Source organism: Callospermophilus lateralis, unplaced genomic scaffold, assembly GCF_048772815.1.
Source record: "Callospermophilus lateralis isolate mCalLat2 unplaced genomic scaffold, mCalLat2.hap1 Scaffold_349, whole genome shotgun sequence".
Taxonomy (NCBI): domain Eukaryota; kingdom Metazoa; phylum Chordata; class Mammalia; order Rodentia; family Sciuridae; genus Callospermophilus; species Callospermophilus lateralis.
In genome coordinates, this window is record NW_027513993.1 from 1,395,344 (window position 1) to 1,421,472 (window position 26,129).

A 26,129-nucleotide genomic window follows, 5' to 3' on the forward strand; every position below is an offset into this window, starting at 1 on the left:
AGCAAGGAAGGGAGATACAGAAAGGTTAGATAATGGGCCGGGCACAGTGACAGCCAGTTTGGGAGGCTGGAGGATCTTAAGTTTGAGGCCAGCCTTAGCAATTAAATGAGGCCCTAAGCAGCTTAGTGAGACCCTGTCTCAAGATGAAAATTTTTTAAAAAGGGGGCTGATGATGTGGCTCAGTGGTTAAGCACCCCGTGCTTAATTCCTGTTACCAAAAACAGAAAGAAAAAAGGCAGGAAGGAAGAAACAAGGAGGGAAGGAAGAAAAATAAAAAGGTAGGTAGGTAAGAAAATGGTACCAGAATACAGGTAGATAGGAGGGATTCGTTTTAGCGTTCTACAGCCCAGCAGGGTGACTATAGTCTATAATGATTTATAATATATTTTGAACTAACTAGAAGAGACTGAAGATGCCCAACACACAGGAATAATAAGAGGAGATGGAGAAGCTTATTTGATCATTACAGACTGTATCTATGTATTCAATTATTTTACTGTACACCCAAAATACGTACAAATTTTGTGGGTCAACTACAAAAAATAAAGCTACCTTTCAGTAACAACAGAAAAGAAAGGAAATCTTGGAAAAAGGGGAAATGATGACCAAATTCCTCTCCTCCTACCACTCTCCCCAGCTTTCTCTTAATGATCAAGTCTCGGTAGGACTGTTGAGGGCCATCCCATTTTACCTGCATGGTACAAAACACTCTCTCGACCTATGGGATTATCAGGAAGAGAAACCAAGGTGATGCCATTGATTCTAGAAAAAGTCTATAAATTATTTAAGACTTCAGGAATCATGGAAATTGGGCAGTAAAAGAATTGAGGGAGAGAAGGGAGAGATTCAAGTAGATGGTGACAACTAGAGATCTTCAGGACCCGAAGATAAGAGGTGGAAGAGTGATGATGTTAAACTTTCCAAAGGACAAGGAAACAAGGGTCTATTTTATCATTAGGAACAAGGTGAACACTAAAGTGTTATACAAGGAAATCCAGCTGGATGGGAAAAAATATTTAGGTCATTGCATTGGCTTGTGATCATCTGATGAGACCATTGAGACTGGAGATTAATGACTAGCTGCCAGCCAGCATGAAACTCCCCAGCAGAAAGTTTCAAAACCAGAGTAACTCAGTTGGAAACTGGGTAGCTTTGGCTTAAACTATATATTTAAAAACAAACAAAAAAACACCAAAATCATTCTAGACTTCAGAGGGAGATTAGAAAGGATATTTTGAGCTTATTTTACCTTGTGTGATTGTATAAACTGATCAGACTTAGAGATAATTACCTCAGTTTTATACCCACATAGCAGTAGAGGTGTGCAAAAAATACTTCTTTCAGGTTTTTATTTTTGTACCAGGGATTGAACCTAGGGGCAATTAGGGGCAATGTACCCCTGAGCCACATCTGCAGCCTGTATTTTATTTTTTTCTTTGTGATCCTTGGGATTGAACCCAGGGCCTTATGCATGTGAGGCAAGCACTCTATCAATTGAGCTATATCCCAGCCTCTTTATTTTGTTTTTAATATTATATTTTATTTTAGAGACAGGGTCTTATTGAATTTCTAAGGGCCTCACCAAGTTGCTGAAGCTGGCTTTGAACTCACAATCCTCCTGCCTCAGTCTCCTAAGTCACTGGGATTGCAGGCATGTGCCACTGCACCCAGCTACTTCTTACAAAAATTTTAACAGTAAAATAAGTACGAGTTAAGTAATAAACTAGATATATTCCTCAAGTTAAGTATAGCAGGTATGGATGCAACCAACATTAGCTGAAACTTTGGTTTAGTATAAAATCTTGGTTTTGGAAACCCTCCGACTGGTCCCAGACCTTCCTGGGGTGGTGCTCCTCTCCCAGGACACAGTAAGCTTGCCAGTATCAGGGTTGGCCTCCAGGTGCAAGTTGGTTGGTGGAGACAGTGCTATGCAAAAAGAAAATGTTAAATTAAAAATGAGAGCTCACACAAAGTACTTGGCCAGAGGAATGTTTCTTCCCCTTCTTTCTTTTCCCTTTATCCCTCCCAGCCTTCCTTCCAGAATTGGTGAAATTATAGAAGTCATAGTATGAAAACATGGTGCACGATTATTTTTTACTACTAACGGAATTATTTCCAACTTTCCAGTTTGCAAATACTCTTGACATGAAAAGAACACATCTTATGCCCCAAAATACCTGGCATGAGTTGGATCCGCTCTTCCAAATTTCTAAATAGTAAGTCGGAATAAGATTTTCCCCCATACTATTCTTATAAATAGTGCTATTGACAGATTTTTAAAAGTAGAACAGTTTGAAAAGCTAAAAGAAAAGAAAAAAACACAAGAACTCTCCCTACGTGTCACCACTCTGTTGACAATCGGCTGTTCGATTTCTTTCCCATATCTCAGGACTTGGACGCTGTAATCATATTCCACTCCTGGAGTCAAGCCAGACACGACAATGCTTCCTGAGTCTGAAGTCACTTCTCGTGGGGCCTCACCTCCCTGGCTTGGTCGCACACCCAGCTAGAGGGAGGAGAGCACATAAACACAAAGGACAAGCATTTCTGGTTAAATAATAGTTAAATTATAATCTAGATACATGTTGAGAGGTTGTGGTTAGACTTTATATATCATGGCTCCTCAGAAACACACAATGTACTTTCACTGGGGAGGCATTGGGGACATGCCGTAGCTCTATTTCCAACCTCAGCTGGAAATTCCCTAGATTGGAGCCAGGGTGGAAGAGGTATCTTCCAAATGGCACTAAGGTATCTTCCAAATGGCACTAAGGTAGTTTGTGATGGATGGTTCCAGAGAAATGCCTGGAACCTTCTATTAAAAATGCTGATTTGCTTGATAAAGGACCTTCTGGTATAAACAGGGGGCTTTGGGCCACATGATATAGTTCACTTCTATTTTCTTTTGTGTGAGAGGAAATTCCCTAGGCACTCTATTAAATGAGTTATTTATATCTAGTTCACTTTTCAGTTGCCATTTCAGGGCACCAGCATCTGTAGCACCTCTTATTAAAACACACACACACACACACACACACACACACACAAAAAAAACCCTCCTGTTGAAGACATTATGTTCATAGTTTCAGCTGCAGGATATGTTCCAAAAGAAGAATTAAAATAAATGTGCCCATAGTTATGGTGTTATGAAATGGTGTTAGACCTCAGAAAAATCCTTCATATGCTACGCAGCATCTGAAGGTTAAATTGATGCCATTAAAGGAAATCCACAAGGTACGGCACACTTCAAAAAGGAGTCTCAATAAGTGGCCTAATCATCAATATGGCCATTACATACTCAAAAAGGAAATTACCTCTGGCTTATTTTTAAAATAATCCTGGGGGTTTAGTCTTAATTTCCAGTCTTGATAAATTATTTCTTCCTCCATTCTCTACATAAACAACAAAAGTAATTCAAGCATATTCATTTGTATTCATCATTTCCCTAATATCATTACTTAAAAGAACATGAATCCAGATATCTACAGGGGAGACCTCAATCTTAATCTCTATTAAAGAGATTTACCCATGGGGCTTTGAACAAGTCAAAAGGAAACTGATTGGATGAAAGTGTGATTTTTAAATGACTCTGAGTTTAATTGTTCTCCCCAAATTGGCTTTTGTGAACTGCTTGGCACCCATTTAGAACAACATATCAAATGGAGTTCTCCTACATTTTTCTTACATGTAGTTCCCTGGGGGAAAGGATAGAGAAAATAAAAAGAGCAACAACTAACAGGTCCATGCTAATGTTTTCTCCTTTGCAAAGCACACACACACCCTCAGTCCATCCTTGCAGCAACTGAACAAGGTAAGCAAGGGGATCCTCCAGGTGTGAACAGAGGCAGGTGACAACACCCAGGTCTCCTCTCCTGAACAGCTTCTATCTACTGCATGAAAAAATAGGATGGCTCTATCAAGCCTGCATCACAAGAATTTAGGAACATTTGCAGTTTACCTTAAACCCAATCCTTGGAACAGGGATCCATGTGATCACAATGGTGGTCTCAGTGACCTCTGTGTTGAAAGGTGGAATGGAGCTCGATGGCTGCACTGTGAAATGAACCAACACATGTGTTCAACACCTTCAACTTGTAAACGATGGTAGAAAATGTAAAAAAACAAGTATCTTTATCTAGAACTTGAGTTTAATGAACCAGTAGATGGAGAAGGAGTTACTTCATCAGGTGGGAAGAGCAGTGCTTCTCAATGATCAATGTGCCACACAAATAACCTGGTGAAAATCCAGGTGCTAATTCTGGAGGTCCAGCATGGGGTTTGAGGAGCTAGCTTTTCAAACCGGCCAACGATGCCAACTCTGGTCTGTGAATCACACTTGAGTATAACAGGTGGCTAGACAACACTTTCAACTCCTTAGATTCTGTGATTTGTGGCTTTTCATTAATGTTGGGATTTGAGTTTGGTGACAATAAATTTTCTTATAACAGAATAAAGTCCCTTATAAAATATGTAACTGGTCACTGCAAACAGAGAATCATTTGGTTTCTTAAACATTACGAACAATGGTAAAATTACAGATGTGATCTAAAAATAGCCTTTTGCTGAATTTTCCACAATGGTGACTATATTTTTGGTTGTGGTAAGTGATGCCATATAAAAGTTAAAAAATTCTGAAATCATGAATGCATTTTAATTGTAAAAATTCATCCTTTTAATATATGATTGTTCATTCATAAGAACTCTATAGAAGTTTAGTATCCTACCACTAGAATTAGAAATCATAACAAAGGTTTATTTTGCATCTCCTAGCATCCTAGCACCAGTTATTTCTCTTAGTGAAAATATTTTTTAAAGCAAGGGATTAGACAAAGGGGAATGAAGGGAAGGGAATGGGGGTGGGAATAGGAAAGACAGCAGAATGAATTGGACATAACTTTTCTATGTTCATATATGAATACCACCAGTGAAACTCCATATCCTGAACAACCTCAAAAACCGGAATTGAATTAGAATAAGTTATACTCCATATGTATATAATATGTCAAAATACACTCTATATCATGTATATCTAAAAAGGACAAAATTTTTAAATGTCTTCAAAAAAGCGAGGAGGAGAAAGAGCATGTGTACACAGTTAAGGCAGGCACTCCCAACAGCCTTGCAAATTTTTGTTATAAACTTAGAAAGATGAGGCTTTGGAAGCCAAGAAGTTTGAGTTGGGTGAATTAAGTTCAAGGGTTTGGAGCACATTAGTAGCCCTGGGTTATGCCTTCACAGTTCCTTCCATTTTATGTCCCAACCAAACTCTGTTCTCACTGGGAAAAATAACTACTGAAAACATTTATTCTAAATCATGAATGGCTAGTGAGACAAAGAGTTATCCTCCAGAATTACACCAACAGAGATTAAAAAGTCTTCAGACTCTAGTCTATATAGCTCAAATCAAATGTTGTATTTTGTTTTTTCTGTGCCATGTGCGAATTTAGACTCAACACTGCAATTCTTCCTTTTTTTCCCCCTCAGTCTGGATTTTATTGTCTTACTTCTTATTTTTATTTTTAAAATACTGTGTGGGAAAAAGTCAAATATCTGTGTGGGCCATTTTGCAGAGACTGCTATAATGACTGAACTGAACTAAGGTTTAGTGAGCTATTTTGTTAAGTATATTATTCTGGTGGCATTTGGGGAAACGGGGGTGGGTGATCCTTGGTGCTCTCCAGCACCTCTGAAATCATACATTACGTGGCTGTGGCTCACTTTGCCAAAATACCAGGGCCAGCAGGGGGTCACCATTTTTAATGACCCACAAGAAACAATTTAGAGAACAGTCAATTTCTTTTATTGAACATCTGTGAAAGCCACAACTTTTTCACAAATTACGTTCTCTCCAACAGTCCTGGACTTTAGAACTGGGTATTTTCTATTGCTTGAGCTAGCCAGGGAAAATCTTCCCAAGTTTAAGATGATCCTCTCTGTCTGGGAAGACCATTACAGGAAAATCACCAAACCACAACCCCACAAACTGATGTCAAACAACGGATGTGACTGTTAAGTATGAGTTACAGATTCTGGAAGGTCTTGTTAGGTGAAGAACTGCCTGGCTGTTAAAGAAATAAAATATGCCCTATCAATAAAGGAATGAGCCATATTTTCCCCAGAAATAGCTGCTTCTTCCCACTTTTCTCACATTTGCTCTTAAGAATTCAGCACAAGTTATAAAACTCAGGAAAGTTATTCCCAGAATTCAGCTTAGTAAGACAGTAAAAAAGCTACAGAAAGTTACAAGTAATTTCAAAAACAGCAAGCTCTGCAGATGTTTACAGCCACAGGAGTATTTGAGGTTTAAATGAAGTTGTATAACTACTTGTTTACATTGGTTTATTTAAATATAAGCTGGCCTGAGTGGTTCTCATTATCATTTCTTTCTCAATCAATCATCTCAACAAATGGTTTTAGAAAGTATACTCTGCAATGTACTATTTTAACCTTTACATAATAAATATTAATTTTGCTATTAGCATTTTAATTCAAATATAATTATATTTAAGTAAATATATATATATATATATATAAACATATTCAAGAAAGCAAAAAATAGCATTTCCAATAAGTATATCAAAGTTCCCCCCGCCAAAAAGTTTCTGTACTGATCCCCTCACTCCACTTAATTATTGTTATCTTCACTAAAAATTCTCTTTCATTTCATAGGCACTCTACTCTATCCAGCAAAAAAAGAAAAGTACATAAAATGTCTCATGCTAATGAAAAAGACAACTATATAATTCTACATTTCAGTAAAAAAGGCTGTCTGTTGAAAGGAAGCAGGCACAGGACTTTCCATGCTAACTCAGTGAAGGCCTTTCTTAAGAAAATACAAAGACAGTTTCATGAGAATAGATTTTAGGCTCTCTCAGAACCAGATGACATAAAAGAGTGAAATTTGAAGGTGAACTTTCTTTCAAATTAAAAGCAAATTTCATTTGCCTGTGATTAACAATCATTTAGGAAAAAGCCTTCATTGGCCAGCCACCAAATTTAAATGGAAATAAGTTTTTGGTGAAGTAGGGATTCTTATGGGGAAACATTTATAGAGAGATTTCTTTGGGAAATAAATTCCAGAGTTATGTACAAACTAAGGGTTGTCTTGACTTTTTTTTGACCGCTTTTGAATGTCTATATTTTTAAATTAGTAAAAGAGGAAGATTTGTGGAAAGCTTTTGGGAAATTGAAAACTAGTACATGGTTGCAATATATGCTTAAAAAAGTGCTTATGTTAGATGTGTTCATAATTCAAAATGTCAAGTTGAAAATAACAAATAATATTCGGCTAGCAATAAGGCGTCTCATAATTCTTTGTAATATAAATGGAATGTACTTAGTGGAAATCAGTTTGTGAATAAACGCCTTTATTGTGATGTGTATATATAGAAGATTTAAGACCATTTACTCTAAAATGTTGAGCAAAAGTAGAAACATGACCAAAATTTATTAGAATTTTCACCCTCTGTGGAACTTCAAGAGTTTTTTAAGGAAAAGGAAAAAAACAAAAAAAATGAATGAAAGAAAAGAAAGTTCGTTTCTGTGTGCTATAGAAGTACTTAACGCTTTGCTGTCAACAACACTTGGGAGAAAAAATTTCCTCAGCTTCTTGGTCTATTGGCTGGTTTCCACTCAGTCCCTAGATATTTTTTATTCTGCTTGTATGGCTATCATTTGATACCCACTGTAATAAACTATAGGTAGAGATGCTGATTTATTTTGTCTTAACTATTTGGTAAATTTATTTTGTCTGATACAATTTAATTTTTCTAATTGCAGGGTCATTATGCTACTCAAAGTGCTAGCCTAGGAGGAAATAAGGAACTTGGCAATGTATGCAAAAAAAAAATTTTTTTTCCTTTTTTTGAGCTACTATAGATCAAACCCAGGGCTTTGGGCATGCTAGGCATGTGTTTTGCTGATGCAGTCACATCACCAGCCCTCATAGAGAAGATCTTTCTTCAAAAATTGTATCAGCTAAATGAAATAGCATGCTTTTGAATTACATTCTGGCACAAGCTCCTTGTCTTGTAGCAGATGAATAATAAACAATTTATGGCCCAGCAGCCAATCCATAGAGCACATTTTTAGTAGCATTGCTTTAAATGATGTACTAAGTTTTTAAAGTTAACCTTTAAAAATGGAAGAACAGAGACTGCAAAAATACAGTAAAGAACCTATGATACGGCTGGGGATACAGCTCAGTTGGTAGAGTGCTTGCCTTACATGCACAAGGCCTTAGGTTTAATCCCCAGTACCATTTAAAAAAAAAAAGAACTAAATTTTGGCTTACATGTAGTGAAGACTCCAGTGGCTTTGGGGCTCTCTTGGTCGCCTTGGATACCTACGAGGGCGACAGTGTACTCAGATGCAGGCTGCAGGTTCCTTAGGGGGTACTTGGAGACAGAGGCCCCTATGTTGTAATGCTTGGGCCGGCCCCCTCGGTTCAGGCCCAGCGTCAGTCGGTACCCTGAGATCCGGGCCCAAGGTGGGGTCCAAGTTACCAGGACAGTTGTGTCACTTTCATTGACAAATTGGAGGTTAGTGGGAGCATCCAGTTCTAGAAAAAAAAGATGAAACATGTGAAGAAATATTTAGATCAGTAATTATATCATTGGAATCTTAAAGCTTGACTAAACAGTGGTGCGTTTCTTCTACTCAAGGTAGAAAAAGGAAAAGTCAAAACTCTGGAGAAAATGAGCCTTTAAGAGACAGAGCACTTTGTACAACTGTGCCTAAACACTGTGTCAGCCATGAGAAACCCTTGACCTTTTCCCCTTGAGGGTTATCTTTTGGACAGTCTCATTTTCAGCAAGATCTCCCATCACACTCAGAAATTACAACTACATTAAAGTGATGGCATTTTCTTAAAAAAGCAAAACAAATACTTGTGAACCCCACAATTTGCTCAGAGCCAGAAAGGTTATGGGAAGAGAGATAAACTCAACAGAAAGGACAGCAAGACAGAAGTTCCCTATGGATCAAAGGAAGAGTCTATGCATTTATTAAATGAATAGTCCTTTGCTGGAGAAATAAATGTTATTTTCGCATGGTTCTGAGTAGACAATAATTATAGTTATTAGAATAGGCTCAGAACCTCAGATTCTCAGTAGGACATGGGTGACTTTGTACTATCTGAAAGACTAGTACATCCATTGGAATGGAAACATCCATTGTGGGTTTTCTTCTTGAGTATGACAACTAGCAGTTTCCCCTCAGAATTCTAGAACACATTTCAGATACAAGAAATCTTTAGGAGGTGGCTGGGTATAATTGAAAACAGGGAGTCCAGAATCAAAAAGTCAGGTTTTAGAACCAGTTCTATCTCTTCTTAGCTCTATGACCTTAAAACTTGCAGAACTTCAAAAATGTTTAAGTTTCTTTCTGAATCCAGTAGAGATAATAATATTTTCCTTTATAAGATTAAAATGAAGATTAAATATGAGTAGAGTACTTCGCTAGAACTGAGCAGACAACTCAGTGTTCAAAATAGTAGACACTTATTCATTTCCACATTTTTTTTGCAGTGTTGGAAATTGAACATATTAGGTAAGTGTTCCACCACTGAGCTACATCCCTAGCCCAGCAACTACAATTCTAAAATTCTACTATAAAAGTGTTAGTAGTTTACATTTTAACTTAGATCTAGATATATTTATTAAATGAAAAATGCACTCAAATTACTCAACCATGTTTCCATTAGCAAAGGAAATTAGGTTCTCTTAGTGCCATCCCCCTGAGTATTGGAAATGGATTACCATTTACCATCCACAGAGCTTATCTGAATTTTCATTCCAAGTTTAGTGAGCTTTACATTCAATACACAGTCTCCCTGTTGGGCATTTTTCTACTGCTAAGCTGTAAACCCAGGAGGTTAATAGAAGAGCAAGGTTGCACTTCCACATAGGTCAGATGTGAGGGAAGAGCAAGGTTGCACTTCCACATAGGTCAGATGTGAGGGTGGAGAAGCTGGGGGGTGGGGCAGACACAGGTAGGAAGAGTACATACTGGTTGTCTGTTGTGCAGTCAGAGGCTTGCTCTCCCTCCCCTGGTTCACAGCAAAGACCTTGAAGTAATAGGTGGCCCCGGGGGACAACCCCATGACTTCTGCAAAAGTGTTTCTGTTAATGGGCAGCCTCTGCCCATGCTCCCCAGGCAAGTTGACGGGGATCACATCCACACGATAGCCGGTCACTGCACTGTCAGGGGTGTCCACATGATGGTGACCTTCACATCTGTCAGGTCCACAAACTACAGGTCTTTAGGAGGGGGAACTTTATCTAACAGACAAGAAACAGCAAGTCATTCACAATTCCAACTTTTTTTTTTTGTACTGGGAATTTAAGCCAGGGAAACTTTACCATTAAGCCACATCCCCAGCCCTTTTAATTTTTTTTATTTTGAGACAGGGTCTCACTATGTGGCTTAGGGCCTGGATAAGTTGCTGAGGCTGGCCTTGAATTTGAAATCCTGCCTCAGTCTCTCAGGTTGCTGGGATTACAGATGTGCACCACCATGGCCAGCTGAAAACTGTCTTTAAGGCCATTTTCCTGGACATGTTAGGCACTTCATGGGGCTACCCTCCAGAGCACTGCTAAATTTTGTCTCTTAACCAGATAATTGGCTTTTTTGCATAGATTTTCACAGTTCAGTCATACTGCTTACATTATGAAATTTGAAGTTTTGTGTCTAAAATACATAGGTAAATGTATGAGTTTACAACATAAGAGGTATCAATTTGGAGAGAGAAGTTAAACATAAAAAAATAGAGTTTAAGGTAACTGCCCAAAAGATAAGATGGTCTTATCTTACTGAACTATTTTATAATAATGAAGAGCAACAGATAAAATGACCCTAGGCTTCCGAGAAAAAAAAATAAGAAAAATTGATGATAAAATTGTTTTTTGACTAGTCGTTCCAATAGCTGTCTTTGATAAGCTCCCTAACTTGTATTGTGGGCACTTCAGCGGAATATCCTTAGTTTCAGATGATTTGAATGTAGGAACTTCTGACAGAGAGAAAACAACCCTCTCTCAGGGACAATCAACCCTTAGTCTGTGTACTCCAGTTCTCCCCAGGAGGCTAATGGAATGAACTTGATCCCAGGAGGTCTACCTGTTATCTAGCTGCCCCAGGGGAGAAGACACAAGGGAGCATTACCTGACAGTGGGGTGCCCTTGGTTTCTTGCTGGATGAAGACAGGAGTACTCTCCTGGTTTTCTTCCACCGCATAGATGGTGATGTTGTACTGAACTCCAGGCTGCAAGTCACTGAGGGTGACAGAGTTGGCAGTCTCAGGGAGGTTGAGCTCAGTGCTACCACCCACTTCTGATGGTGCATAGACTATTCTGTACCCTGCAAGGTCCGGAGAAAAGTATGAAGGGCTGTTTTATAAAACAGAGGCTAAGAAAATCATAAATCATCCCCTCTCTAGTCACCCTTACACCTTGCTTGATTAGTTAAGAATCAGCAAGATTCTTTTTGATTCTTTCAATGCTACCACTTCTAATGACTATTCAGCACAAAGATAAAATAAGAAGAGCCATACAAACTTTTTAATAATAAATATCATCCTTGAAGACATGAGATACTTAATAGCTGTCAATTAGAAAAGCCAGTAGGTGGAAATATTCATGCTAGGCTGATTTCTCTTCTTTGAGCTCTGGATTATGGAAGTAATTAATGAACCAGCCTGAACACAGAGCTCTCAAGCCCTGTCTGTGTCTTTGAGGAACCTCTATTATGAGGCTGAATAGGCAACTTAGCTCTTCTTTAAGTCTTAGTGTAAGGTTTTCAGAAATGCCACACCTCTGCAGCCCTGGAAATGCTTGCTGTAATGGCCAATGAGCTGCCTTTGCAGGGGTGTGTGTGTGTGTGTATGTGTGTGTAAGGAGTTAGTAAAATGGAACGTTACACTTATCCGCAGTATGAATCTGCTCTTGCCACACTTAGCCATAAAGATTAACAAAGAAGCCAAAGAACAAGACTAAGCCCACCTGTGATTGGTGCCTAGGGTCTGCTCCAGCGAACAACAATGGAGGTGTCATCAACTTGGCCCACAGTAGGGTCAGGAGGGGCATCAGGAGCTAACAAAGAAAGGAAGGAGGAAGTAAGGCAGCTGGGCAACTTTGCTGTAGTCCTGCTTGTACAAAAGGATTCCTTGAACACCACGTAGCACACCTGTTGTCTGTGAGGTAGACAGGATCAAACTTTGCTCCCCGTCTTCGGCTATCTGATAGACATTTACAATGTACTTTCAGCCAGGAAGCAGGTCAGGGATGCTCACAGAAGTGGCCGTGCTCGGGAGTTCTTTGGAATAAAAAAGGAAAGGTCACTGATCATAGCAAACCAATGCCTCCACAGCTGATAAAAGAAGAACGAACGACATATCACAGGGGGGAAAAGACTAGAAGGAGATGTAGTAAAAGATTATCAGTGATTATTAATGTACCATGGGATATTTCTTCTTTCATTTTTCCAAAATCTTCTCCTAAAGATGCATAGTCTTAATAATGCACCCCCAAATTTTTGAAAATAGCTCTGTGTGGTTATAAGTCCTAGTAGCAGCAATGTGCAGAAAGTGATGGGAGTTGGGGTGGGAGGGATATTCTTTGTCTTGACCTGGATGCTGGTCCCATGAATGAGTTCAACAAGCTTTGTAAAAGATCTCTAACCAGGGGAATCTAGAAAGCATAAGCAAAGGACCTGAGCACTCTTCAAAGCTACAATCTTCAGAGGTAGTCCTCATATACAATCACTGCCATGAGAAAATAGCTTCTGTTGGGCAAACCTATGTCCAGGCAAATACTTGGTGCTCAGTGAAGCTCACATCAGGGACCAGGACAAAGTGTCTTTGCTCATAGGAACCCAGCCAGTTCTGTAAAGGGTTAGCCCCTCCCTGAATTTTATCAGAAGGGAGAGTGTTCAGACCACATGCGATGCCCTGTCCCCAGGGGGTCTAACCATCACCCCTCCAAACCTGTCCTGAGACAACGTGTTTAGCTTACCCAGGTACCGTGGCTCATCTCCCTCCTCACTCAGCTCATACTCCACCCGGAATTCAGAAACAGTATCGGAAGCTGAGACCCATGAGACCACAAAGCTGCTGGCAGTGATTTCAGTCACAGATTCAGACGTGGCCACTACCGGTGACAAAGGTGTCATCTCTCCTGTCACAGTGTTGCCTAGAGTGCCACAGAAAGGGAGAGAGCAGTCCTTGAGTTTTCTAGAATGTTCACCCTTCTTGTCTGAAGAATATTGTAATTTAAAAAATGTAGGTGCCATTCACAGAAGGAATTGAACTGAGAATGAAGCAGGTCCTGCAGGGAGCCCGAGTCTGGGATACCCAGATGTAGACACGAGGATGCTAGTTACGTACTGGTCCCTTTGGGGGTGCTGCTGCTGGTGGTGGTGAAGTCAAAGCGTGTCACTTCTCTGTGGCCATACTGCTGAATACTGATGAGCTGCCCCTCATATATCACTCCTGGGGTCCGGCCTTTAATGACGTAGGAGTTTAAGTGACCAGGAATGGTAGCTTCTTTCCAACGGCCCACAGAATTTTTCTGAAAATTTAAATGAAATTTAAAAAAAGAAAAAAATCACACAAGAGTTTGCAAGGATGCACATTCAGAGATGAGGGTGAGCAATCTTCAAAGACAAATGAGGAGATTTTCAGCTCCACTCTGGAGGACGATCGTGGAAAACTGAATTCAGAACAGGGGCTAGTAGTAAAGTTTTTGATGTTAATAATTGTATTATAAGTATTATTTATTGGGAGTTTATAGCTCTGTGCTGTTTTGCTTGTTTTCTCCCACTGATCTTCACCTCCCTGCATCCTACTCAGTAGTGTTGGTATCACTGCTCTCATTTTACAGGTGGAAAAACCAAGAGTTATGTGACATGCTGGAGGTTATGAATTTGCAAGCGCTGAACACCTTTGCTTTGGTCAGAGCAATTACTTAATATTGGTGAATACAATTATGATATCCTAAATGTTCATCTTGCCCACTTTTTTTTTCCACTTTTACAATAAGCAGAGATAGCTTCCTTTCTAAAATGGGAAATATGTTCTATCATCTTTTAAGTTGGTGGAATACAATTCAAGTTTCTTGCCCTGCAGAAGTGTCCAAAGGCACCATACTCTTTTTGTGATTCAGATTCTGGGGACAGCACAAACAAGATTCAACTGGTCTGGTTTTGTGACTCATTCTTGGATACAAACTATCCCATCAAAAGTGGTCAGCCAACTTTGGGCAAGACTATAGAAGAATGTAATTTCAGTTTATTTAATCTTTTGCTCCTGGTTTACATTTTCACATTCTGTTCGACTTCATTAATATGTCATAGATCACAAAGCTCACTGCAATAGAATGTGTGGAAAAGAAACACCCTAACTTCAAACAAGACAAAATCCTTTTAAGTATAAATATTCAAAGTAGTATGAGTATCAAAATACATTTTGTATCCCCAGTGATTTTTCTTTTTAATTGCCCAATCAACCAGTTTACAGATTTAATTCAAATGCTCAAGTGCCCATTTATATTTTGGGGATAAATGAAAGTGATCTTAGTATCCTTTGAATTTAAATTTTAACTTAAATACACTGTGAAAAATTTTGAAATTAGTCATTAAAATTAGCTCCAAATTGGTAGTAAACTTGTATTCAATGTGAGCTTTTAAAATTAGCTATCAGAAGAAAAGATTAGAAAATATACTCATAGGAAACAATCGAAAAGTTTTCATTTTAATAGACATTTTCTCCTGTATGTAAAGTACTGTTCCTCAAATCATGTTATGAACTTAAAAGTTTTATTGGGGTAGGTTTGAGAGGGTAAGAAAAACTAAAGCTTAATGGACATTATCTTCCTTGGTATGGTTTCTTCAGTTTCTAGATGTTTAGAAAATCACAGGGCTCATTCTTTAAATAAACCAACTATCATCCCTCATCTACACCTTCCTCTCATCATCTCTTTCTCTTCTATCTAAATAACCTTAGGAGATAAAATTAATGCTTGAAACAATGAATCTTAGGCTGGAGATGTGGTTCAGTGGTAGAGCACTTGCCTGGCATGCAGGATGCCTGGGGTTTGATCCTCAGTACCACACACAAAACAAACCAAAACACAAAAATATGGTTTGAAAAGTGAATCAAAAAAGAAAGGAATTAATTTGCAGGACAGATTCCAATAAGTTCTTCCTTTAATAGAGTTGAAAGACATGCAAAAAAATTAGATTATCTTCCCACATTGGGCAAGATTAAGTTTATGCTATCATTTCTAATTCCTTGCAAAGATCATTTGCAACATAAATTTCTAAATTCTAAATACAAAAAAAAAAAAAACAGTCAATTTGATTGACCACATATTCTCACTAAGAAAACACATTGACAGTTAATCAGATCTGTTGACTCAAAAGCTAGAAACAAACAAAAGAAACATATCAGAATTTGGTGAGGTCGGGATAGTCGATGTTCAGGGTTTCTGGATGGATACTCACAGGTCTCCACCTGAGAATGTACTTGGTGATGTGAGATGGTTCTGGTGCATTCCAATGGATGGGGTGAGAGTTGGGCTGACGGGGGTTCTCAATGATAATTACTTGGACAGGACCAGATGTACCTAAAAATTTTAAAAGATGAGATTTGGTTATATAGAGTAATCACTCCAATTTAAAATTTAATGTTCATGGATTCCTGACACTGGAAATCAATGCAACAAATTCTTTCTTAGATGATTATTATTGTTCTTCAAATGAGAAACACAAATGTTTATAATAAACATTTTTTTAAAAAAATCTCCTTAATCTGTTTTCTTCTTTATTTTCAAAGGAAAATTGTGAAACAATTGTGAAATTGCTTTAACACAGACAATGTAATTCAGAATACAAACTTCATTTACTGATTATATTGTTTCCTTTAAAGAAAATTCTAATTTGTGAAAGTTTCATTACCAAAGACTCTGCTATCTGAGAAGAAAACAACATTCCAAAGGCCATATGACATGATGTAAAACAAACACATTACTAAATGGTGTCGAATCTTAGGCAAATAGACAAAGGTAATAATTAAAAACCCAGTTTTATTTCTCATCAGCCTAAGCATTCTGTCAGTTTGGAAAAAGAAATCTAGCTTTATTTCTATTCAAAAAGTATAATCTAAAATCACACCACTGGCCAAATTATTAAAAGATCAAAAATTTTTTTTCAAAAGGAGTTAACAACTAAAATGACATTATGAAGTACATAATAAATTCAATGTTTCCACATCTTGGCATGTGTGACTGTTATGGACTTGGTTCTTTTGTTTAAGAAAAAGGAAAAATAAGGAAAAAGAATCAATTTATTAATACAATAGACTCCACTTAGGATAAAACAAAACAGTCCTGAAATATTTAGGTTTATAGAACAGAAAACTATCTTTCTCTTAAACTCTGTATTCTCTATAATGTCAGCCAATGTTCAATTTTCTAGAAATAAAAAAAGTTCTTTGTAATAAATAACCTTTCCAAGAATTTTGTATGTTTAATAAAGCACTTCACCAGATTATTAACAGATTTAAGTTTCCTGAAAAGTCTCAGGAAAAAGTATATTTATTTTCAAATATATAGAAACTTATTTATAAATGTATTTAGTATCTTAGCCATTAAATTATCTTTGAAAATAAAGTATTCTCTAGCAGAATAATTATCTAACTTGTAAATCTAGGTATACTTAAAAGTCCTAGAATAATACACTGACTCTCATGCGGGTAAAAATTCAAAGTTGGTTGGAAATCCAAATATTCTTTGAATCTTAATTTCATTGAGGGTACATATTTCCTGGCCACATGGCTATCAAAGTTTATGTATAAAATTCACAGTTTTCCATTCTAAAGTGACATATATTTCACAGAACATGCAGGATGTTTGCTTTAATCAATTGGCAAAAGTTACATGACCCTCTTTGAAACATTCATCTGTTCATGGAGATTCTCATAAATATGAATATGTTTTTAAAGATAAATATTTAAGAAAAGTTTTAGAGATGTAAGTTTTTAAAGTACTTTCATATAAGTCCGTAAATAGAGGAATATCAGATCCTTAAGTTATTTATGATCATTGGCATTAGGTTGTATAAATATTGATCCTTGAAAGAAATCCTACTACAAACTCTTCAGAGAAAGAGACACTAGGTATACATTTTATTTAGGGTGTCAATCATGACTTTGAGGTGGGGGAAGTGTATGAAGAATGAACGTATATGAAGATAGTTTTTAAAAAGACAATACAAGTCACCTTTAAGAATAATTATACTGCCATGTCCACAAGGACACTAGGAGGAGGCTGACAAAGGGAAATGAAGGGATATGGGAAAAGGTTACCATGATGGTTTGACCCTAGCCAAAGAGAAGCACACTAGAGTTGCACTTTTTCCTTCATTGTTCTGAAATTCTAGGTTTTAATGTTGAGGCTTATGCCGTGGCACACCTTTAATGGAACTGCACTGAATAACAAATGGGGACTTTGCATATTTTTGCTCAAGAAGCAAAGAAACTGTGTCAGTTATTTGTGAAGTCAATTAAATTCCTTTTAATCACCACACTCTACTTTATACTACATACAATTCAGATACCATTGACAATTTCTAATTTTTGACCTTTATCTATTAATTTTTTTGGTGATGCTGGATTGAATCCAGGGACTCCCATGTGCTAATAAGCAAGCTCTCTACCAATGAGCTACATCACCAGCCATTTTTAAATTTTATTTTGAAACAAGGTCTCACAAAATTTCCCAGACTGGCCTTGAACTTGAGATTCTCCTACCTCACCCTTTACAGTAGCTAGGATTACAGTGTGCATAGCCACGCTGGATTTGCTCATTCTTTTAATATTGGCTGGTTGGTAGAAATTCTCCAATTAACCTCTCTGGCATATAGTAGCAATATACTGCCAATAATTCACCACCAAAATCTTTATTCCCTTTCTTCTTTAGTATGATCAAAAAAATAATAAAGTAGTTAAGATAGACACCAGGTCTACCCTTATAAAAACAGCTTAAAATAAGGTCAAAATGAATAATTTCCAGTAACGGTGACCCTGTAGAAGTTAAACATTCATGATTTTTAGACTCAGTCACTTTTTCCTCTATTTAATTTGCTAAACTCTGTGTTCTCCTAGTTGCTTATTAACAAACCAAAAGCCATGTATCTTTTGCTAGTTTGAACAACTCTAACAGTCCTCTGTAGGAGGAACAAACACAACAGGGCTCAGAGACTATCTGTTGGTGATCTGTTGTCCCTTTATTCTTTCCACACTCTTAAAGCACCACATGCTTCACATGAGCCATTGAGCAAAGAGATAAACACCTAAGAATAAGACTGAGCCCCTTTCCCCAAGGTCTCCCCTGCGCAATGGATACCTGACCCTCCTCTTTTTCAGATAACAGAAACAAAGGCATCAGGTAAAACTACAACCAAAAGACTCCTTTCCACCCCAATTACATCTCTAACAGATCCACCTAAATGCAAGCAAGCAGGTGTGTGGACAGGTTTATTAAAAAAAAAAAAAAAAAAAAAAGAGGAAAGATTTCTGTAAATCACTCAGGAAAAAATAGTTTCCAACAATTGCCACATCAATTTCAGTAATCATAAACATAAAAACAAGAATATTTCTTTACAAGGTTCTATCCTCTGGTTGCATCATTTAAAATAAACCCAATGCATATTTTCCGAACCTATAGTGCTTTTGTAATCAGATGTAAAACTATATTAATTTTTTTTTACTTTTTTTTGATACCAGGGATTGAACCAAGAGGTTCTTAACCACAGAGTCATATCCCCAGCCCTTTTTTATTTTTTAGATTGAAACAAGGTCTCACTAAATTGCTGAGGCTGCTTTGAATTTGAAATCCTCCTGCCTCAGCCTCCTGATCCACTGGGATTACAGATGTATGCCACAGTGCCTAGCTAAATTTAAAAAAAAATTAAGGTGATTCTTTAGCCTAAATCTACCAAGAAACACAACTTAAAGGGCAGGTGGGTCTGTGCCCTGAGCATATGCAGTCACCTTCTCCAGACCTGATAATGTCTGAAGATTGGCAAGAGCTAAATCTCCCAGGGTCATAGAAAGGATGCAATGGTGAGTGTTATTTAGGATCACAAACTGTCAGATTATTAGTGTGGAAGGAATTTTGAAGGTAATTAGCTGCAATCCCCCCAGTTTACAGATGAGGAAATGGAGAACAGAAGCTTGACTGCTATCCCTTTGGTAACACATAGAGTTTAGACCCAAGGTTTGGCTAATGCTGCCTTTGGCCAAATGGCTCCCATAGCTCATTCCCTGTGAGAGAGACTCTGTTATCATGTTCCACAGAAAGGAAATCAATTAAATTTTAATTTCTGTCATATACAGATTCTGACACCCCTAAAATATTTTTCTTTCTGATGTGGGCCATATTCTCTCTAAAATTAATAGAGATTTGGGAGATTTTATACCTCAGATTTTGCTCACAAAACTGATGCTGAATAAGTAGACTTTCATAATTGAATGTTTTATTATAATCACTCAGCAAATTTTAAAAATTTTAAATTTCCCCCAAATGAATTCATAACACCTATAGTTAGGCATCATGTCTTTGTGTCCTGAAAAAAACCAGCAACAACATTTGAGGGTGTTTGAACTGTGTAGGCAAATATGACCAAGTTACTCAACTCTTGGCCCAGGATACTTTGTTCTACATTCTAACTGATCAAACAAATGAAAGCTTTACACCAAGAGGGCCTAGGTGACATGGGGAGCGAACACATGCCCGTGTTGCACTTCATCCCCTCTCTAGGCAACTTCTCTGTCAAGAACCAGGATAGAAAGCCCCAAACCCCCAGCACCACTCACTCCATGGTTTCTGTTTCCATGTATGGGTATGAAGATAAAATGAGTCAGTGTTATAACCTAGAGGAGCGTTCTACTATATAAAAAAGAAAATTACATATATATGCCTGTTCAGAGTCTTCGTACCTTTCACTGGATAGATTGGGTGGGGGAGAAAGGAAAATCATTTTATTCAAAAATTTAATCCATTTTTAGACGATGATATGAGAAATGGATGGAAAAGAGAGAAGCCCGTGCCTTGGACCTCAGACTATGATGAGCACTAGTGCTGCCTGCAGTTTTATAACAACTGACAGTTCCCACTGACAGTTACAGAGCTGCTTACCTGGATAGGCCTGCAAGGGCTGGCAGTGCCACTCCCCAATGCCACAGCCATAGCAGTAGCACTGGTACCTGATACCATGCACATGTTTCTCCCATGAGTCTCCAATTTGATAAAATGTCTGGGTTTCTGAATCCTGGCAATGATCTAGAATACAAGCAAGGAAAAGATAAATAGCCTTGAAGATTTAAGTCTACCAAGTAAATTTCAGGGTGCTAGAGCATACATTCTTGGAAATTTGAATAAAAATGTCCAACTCTCCTTATAAGTATATGCAGTTAAAAAACACTTCGTTCACATTCTTTGCCTTACAGGATTATTAGTTTAAAAAATATCCATTGGAAGGAATATTTAGTTTTTTTAAAATGGATATGTTTCTGAGTAAAAATGAAAAGAATAAGATCAGTATCAGTCTGAGCATTAATTTTTTTTAAAGAGTGAGAGAGAGTGAGAAAGAGGGAGAGAGAGAGAGAATTTTTTAATATTTATTTTTCAGTTTTCGGCAGACACAACATCTTTGTTTGTATGTGGTGCTGAGGATCGAACCCGGGCCGCACGCATTCCAGGCGAGCGTGCTACCACTTGAGCCACATCCCCAGCCCCTGAGCATTAATTTTTTTAAAATTACATATTTTATTTTAATGATATCAATGTAACTGGCTTGCCATTTGAATAGCTAGGGAAAATTTGCAATAATTTCACTTTATATACTTCCTTAAAATCTGGGGGAACTACATTTTAACTACGAGTACCCACTGAGCAGCTTCTAAGAAAACCTTCCCAGCTTGGTCAATCTTAGTTTGTTTTCATGGTGAGCAACTTGCTTCTTTCACTAAAGAAGTATTAATGAATTACCCTAAACTTTGGAGCACTAGGAACACAGCTCTTTTAAGATCCAACCTTTCCTCTTTGCTCAGTGCTACTTTAAAAGAAAGCCAAAAAATGGAGTGTTCTAGAAGGAGGTAGCGCTGGCATACTTCTTTGCCCATATTAATGCACGTTCAGCAAATAAAAGTGCCTTTTCCTAACATGAGTCAGAACTAAAGAACTAAATTTATTGAATTAAAACAGATGATTACCACTATTGAGACAGAGAAGAGTTTGCAAAGCTCTGTAAACAGCTGGGCAAACTCTGGATCAACTTCCGTCATGTAGCATTGAATAGCTTTCCTTTATCTAAAACTGACTGGCCATGCTTCATACCCAAAACCATCCCAGGAGAAGGGCTACTCACCAATGGGATCACACTGCCATTGGCCTCGGCCCTGACCAAAGCAGGTACAGTTCAGCATGTGTCCCTCTTCATGTCGCTTGTGGAATGTGTCATTCATGTTGTAAGTGATGTCATCAACAATGCACTGATCTGTTTAGAGAATAGTTAGATGGGTGAGGAACTTTCAAAATCTCACTGACAAAACAAAATGAATTAAACTTTTCAAAGCATATTCCCCCCTCTTGATTATTAACAGATTGCATGAGAAGAATTTTCTACTGGTATAGAATAAACTTTTTTTCAAAGCTTAGTCAGTACTATAATTTTTGCCCTCCCCCAATTTTCTCTTATAGACATAAATGTTCAAGTTTATAGCATATACAACTAAATCCAATTTTTAAACAAATACGTGTCTTAGTTTCTGAAAAGAAACTTGCTCAGGTGATAATTTTCTTTAAATCTCTGCTTGCCATAAGAAGATGATTTAACATAATATATAGTACACAGCACAGTGTTGTGATCTGGTCTCTGGAATGGGGAGAAGGGAGGAGACATTGGATTAGGGAAATAAAATTACATCAATGAATCTTTGTAAATTAAATTAAATCAACTCTGTGTCTCACTCTGTGAGAGATCCTGAGAAAATCACTTGATCCTGAGAAAATCACTTTGCTTCTTTGGGTCTCAGCGTCTGCATTTGTAAAAGGAAGACTTGGTTTGCACACCATACTAAGTAAGTAAGGCTCCTTTTGGCTCTGCCATATCATATGCAATTACTATTATTCCTGGATTGTGTATCCATTCAACACCACAAAAGGAATAAGCTCAAGCCAATATCTACTCACTAGCTACTATTATGACTATTTATTAGCTCAGAGTTCTACCTAAATATTACTTTTCAAATCAAAGAAGTGGAAAACTGAAAATCTGAATGAATCAACACCTCCTCATATTGAATCTTTGGGTTCAAAGCGGGGAAAGTAATCTGAACACGTATTCTTAAATTATTCTTAAATTCAAATCTACAAGAGTCTGATTTTAGAATGGCAGTGTTTGTTCTTTGTAGAAATAATTCAATCTCTTTTAGACACAAATGCTGTGGTATCATGTAAAGTTCGGAGGATCAAATGTGTTCTTGCTTTTGAAGCCACCCTTTTGGCTCAGCCTAAGTTCTTCCATCCTTGGAATGCTTCAGAGTCTTAGAATTACTGTGCCGGATCTTACCAGTTCATAAACCACACAGGCATTTTGATTCCAAAGTTAGAGCAAGGCCCAAGCCCAGTCTGACTCTACTGGGTTTTATCTTCTTGGGGGAGATCTAGAGAGTTGGTGCATGTCCTCTATTCTGAGCTGATATCACCCCATGTACCTCTTTCAAGAATCAATTATCGGCCAGGTACATGGTGCACACCTATAATCCCAGAAGCTCAGGAGGCTGAGACAGGAGGATCACAAGTTCAAAGCTAGCCTCAGCAAAATTGAGATGCTAAGGAAGTAAGTGAGAACCTGTCTCTAAATAAAATACAAAATAGGGCTGGGGATGAGACTCAGTGGTTGAGTGACCCTGAGTTCAATCCCTGGTATTCCCCCCACAAATAGAATCAATTTTCCCCTCCTCTGTCCTTCAGTGACACAGACATTCCACTTTACTGTGCTTTTTCTCATTGCTACTGAGACGAAGAAAGAGAAATATTAAAAAATGGAAAAATCACAAAGATCTATAAAGTTTTTCCAAAATCTTCCTAAAATCTTTTCACTGTGATAATGTCCCATCAAATGTAATAAATGGAAATCTCTTTGAGAAAAGAAAAGAATCATCATGCCAGCTTTTACTAACTGGCTGCCCCCCAAAATGAACTTCTTCAGCATAGCAGACTGACTAATGGAGTGGCATTGGGGGCTGCTCTGCTTTAGGCAAAGTACAAGTTTTCACATTAAAGTCTCTCTGTGTACCCTTTGTTCTCTCAAATGCTTTGGTTAATAAGGCGACATACCTCGGAGCTTGGAGTAGGCGACACATGTCCATTCTCCACGGCCATTCCCAATACACGTGCACCTCATCATGTGGCCCATATCATGCTGCTTATCCCACTGATCTCCAATGCTATACATGACTCCTTCGTTGGTTGTGCAGATTTCCTCATGGGCTGTTTTGAAATGGAGAAGCAATGCATTTGATAAACAATCACAGGTTCAAGGCAGGTGTGCAAACACCATTATCAGTTCAGTCTAGTCTTCCTAAGAATTCTCACTTGGAAAGACTTGTGTGCCTCAAAAATACCTACAGCTCTAAGGCAGAGGCAGAGTGTTCTGAGCTCTGGAGAGAGGATGCATCATCCAAAGGGAAAGTGTGATTTTTTGTTCGCTTGTTTTTTTATTTTTAATTTATTATTGTTGGTGTATTAAAATATATATAATAGTGGGATTCACGATACCATATTCATACATGCACAGAATACAATTTGGTCCCTTGGTGGAGGTTGTTAAATTAAGATGATACCTGAATGTTCACTCATCTACCAGGCTTTAGTTAGAAGCCTGGATTGAGTACTGCTTTTAATTTTCCTAATTCCAGTTTATTCTAGTTCAAAGGAAAATTGTGTTTGGGTGTTGAATTGTAAGCAAAAGTGAGTTTTCCTTTTAAACTCAATATGATCTTTTGTTGCAAAGAAAGCAATAAATGCATGGGTGGTTTCCTTGAGTCTTGTTCATGGTTAATGCTGCAGAGTATACAAGTTCTTGGTTCTACAACCAGAAAAATCAAATGTACAGTTTGGAACTCTTGAAATTTGAAAACAAATAAAAGATACTGGTTCCCCTTTCTCCATATAAACTGGAGATTTGATAAATAATTCCCGATTGTCAAAAACAAATTTTCAGATTTGTCTCTATCACTTTGGTATTTAATAAGTGTTAAAGCTAATTCCAGCCAAACAGTCACGTGTCAATACTACAGCTCTGTGACTACAGCAGTCAAGTTGTTTTAAGTGACTCAAGCACACCAAAGTGTGATCTTGACAAAAGTCAAACCTTTGCAACTTTATATTTTCAGATTTCTAAAAAAAAAAAAAAAAAAAAACATTTTCAATTGTCTTTGTGTATTTTGGACATTAAAACATGTCAATGAGATTTTTAAAGGATTCAGATAATTATACAAATCATATTTTTTTCAATTTGAATGTATATGATGTAACATGTGTACACATATATCACATAGATTTTTCTTCTCCAAATTGTCTTATTGGGTGAAGTACGAGTAAACAGGACACTCATCTGTCTCTGCTCTCTGAATGGTTGTCCACATGGGCAGCCCAGAGGGCTTCCTCTTACCAGCCATGGGGCAGAATCCAAACTTCTGGTCAGCATCATAGTTCTGTGTGGTTCCACACCATTTCATAGGTTCTCTGAACCTATAAAGTAGAGGCAATAGACATTCAATGTGATCTATATAAATGTCCAATTAAGACAATTTAGACCTAAATACTTTTCCTGCTCAAATGCTATTTCATTAATTTGATCTATGAAGACTGCTTTGATAAGCACAGAAGCATATATTCTTCATTTCTACATATGGCATAAAGCAGAAGAAGAAATGAGACTCATGACCTTTTCTCAAAACTAATTAAATCTATTTTTGTTATAATTCCACAAATAGGCACAATTTAAGGCCTAATTCCAGAGACAATGAATAATTTTGAATGATGATATGAAAAGATACAAATATCAAGGCAGGTGGAATATAAGGTCATAATAGATTCTGCTAGATAAAAGAAGTAGTTTTTTTTATTTTTGTTTTTCTTTTTTATTCATGAGATTTGGAAACAGGAAAATTTAGAGCAATTACTGTTCAAAGTCAACATAATAATAAAGCTAAATAGATCTATACAAAGTATAGCTATTAAAATAATCTGTTGTTATAATAAATATTCTGATATTTAATCCTAGTTAATCTCAAAATTGAATGAAGAACATTTGAAAACACAGAAATTAGATGAAAGAAATCTCAAACAGATAGAACAATTTTTCCAAAAAGAGAGTAAGAAATGCAGGAAACATCAAATTTAAGATGAATTTTATGGGATTCCAAGGGTTATTTAAAGGACTTAAAAGAAGTATTAATATTATATCACTTCGTGTACAAAACGTAAAGCAGTATACCTTTAGTCCCATAAATTGTTACTACCAATCATTTTAGTTCTGTACATTGCCAATAAAATCCAACATCTACTTTGCCACTTTGAAGTAAGTAGTGAGATATCATTTAAATCCCGTTCTAAATGAATTCCCACAACTCACCAGATGAAGCGTTCTTCTTTTTTCTCTGGTAGATCAGTTTCCACCTGAAATCATTTACTCTCTGCCTATATAACATCTTTTAGTAACCCTTGCCATGTTTTTAAAATTTCAGATCTCTTGTATTCTACTTTCTATCCATTTTAGGAGGACATTTTGTATAGAGAAAGAATTCTCACTGGTACTTTTTTTCCCAGAAGAAAATAGGTCATTCTGTTGTCTCTGAAAGACATTTCTGGGAGAGGAGTTCACATAATCTTTATTTTTTGTCCCTATGTATAATGGATTACGTTCCTCTCTAGATACTGGCATGGTTCCTTTCCTTATAATTTTTGGTTATTTGACTACGATGTGCTTTCTATAGTTTTCTGAAAATGTGGAAGAAGTTTGGTCATTATTTCTGCAATTTTTTTCCCTCCCCAGCTCCCTTATATTGC

General features: G+C 37.3%; 1 protein-coding gene across 1 annotated transcript in view; it reads right to left on the reverse strand.

The window, feature by feature from the left end:
* LOC143388207 (fibronectin-like) overlaps nucleotides 1-24,796 on the reverse strand; it is a 45,639-nt gene extending 20,843 nt beyond the window's left edge. The window contains 16 exon segments of the mRNA XM_077108281.1: nucleotides 1,825-1,926; nucleotides 2,338-2,506; nucleotides 3,959-4,053; nucleotides 8,294-8,560; nucleotides 10,009-10,209; nucleotides 10,212-10,280; nucleotides 11,161-11,355; nucleotides 11,997-12,086; nucleotides 12,181-12,309; nucleotides 13,008-13,184; nucleotides 13,379-13,562; nucleotides 15,496-15,617; nucleotides 20,190-20,333; nucleotides 21,421-21,549; nucleotides 23,394-23,546; nucleotides 24,730-24,796. Coding sequence (XP_076964396.1) covers nucleotides 1,825-1,926; nucleotides 2,338-2,506; nucleotides 3,959-4,053; nucleotides 8,294-8,560; nucleotides 10,009-10,209; nucleotides 10,212-10,280; nucleotides 11,161-11,355; nucleotides 11,997-12,086; nucleotides 12,181-12,309; nucleotides 13,008-13,184; nucleotides 13,379-13,562; nucleotides 15,496-15,617; nucleotides 20,190-20,333; nucleotides 21,421-21,549; nucleotides 23,394-23,546; nucleotides 24,730-24,796 — 2,293 coding nt within the window.
* Nucleotides 24,797-26,129: the final 1,333 nt, after the last annotated feature.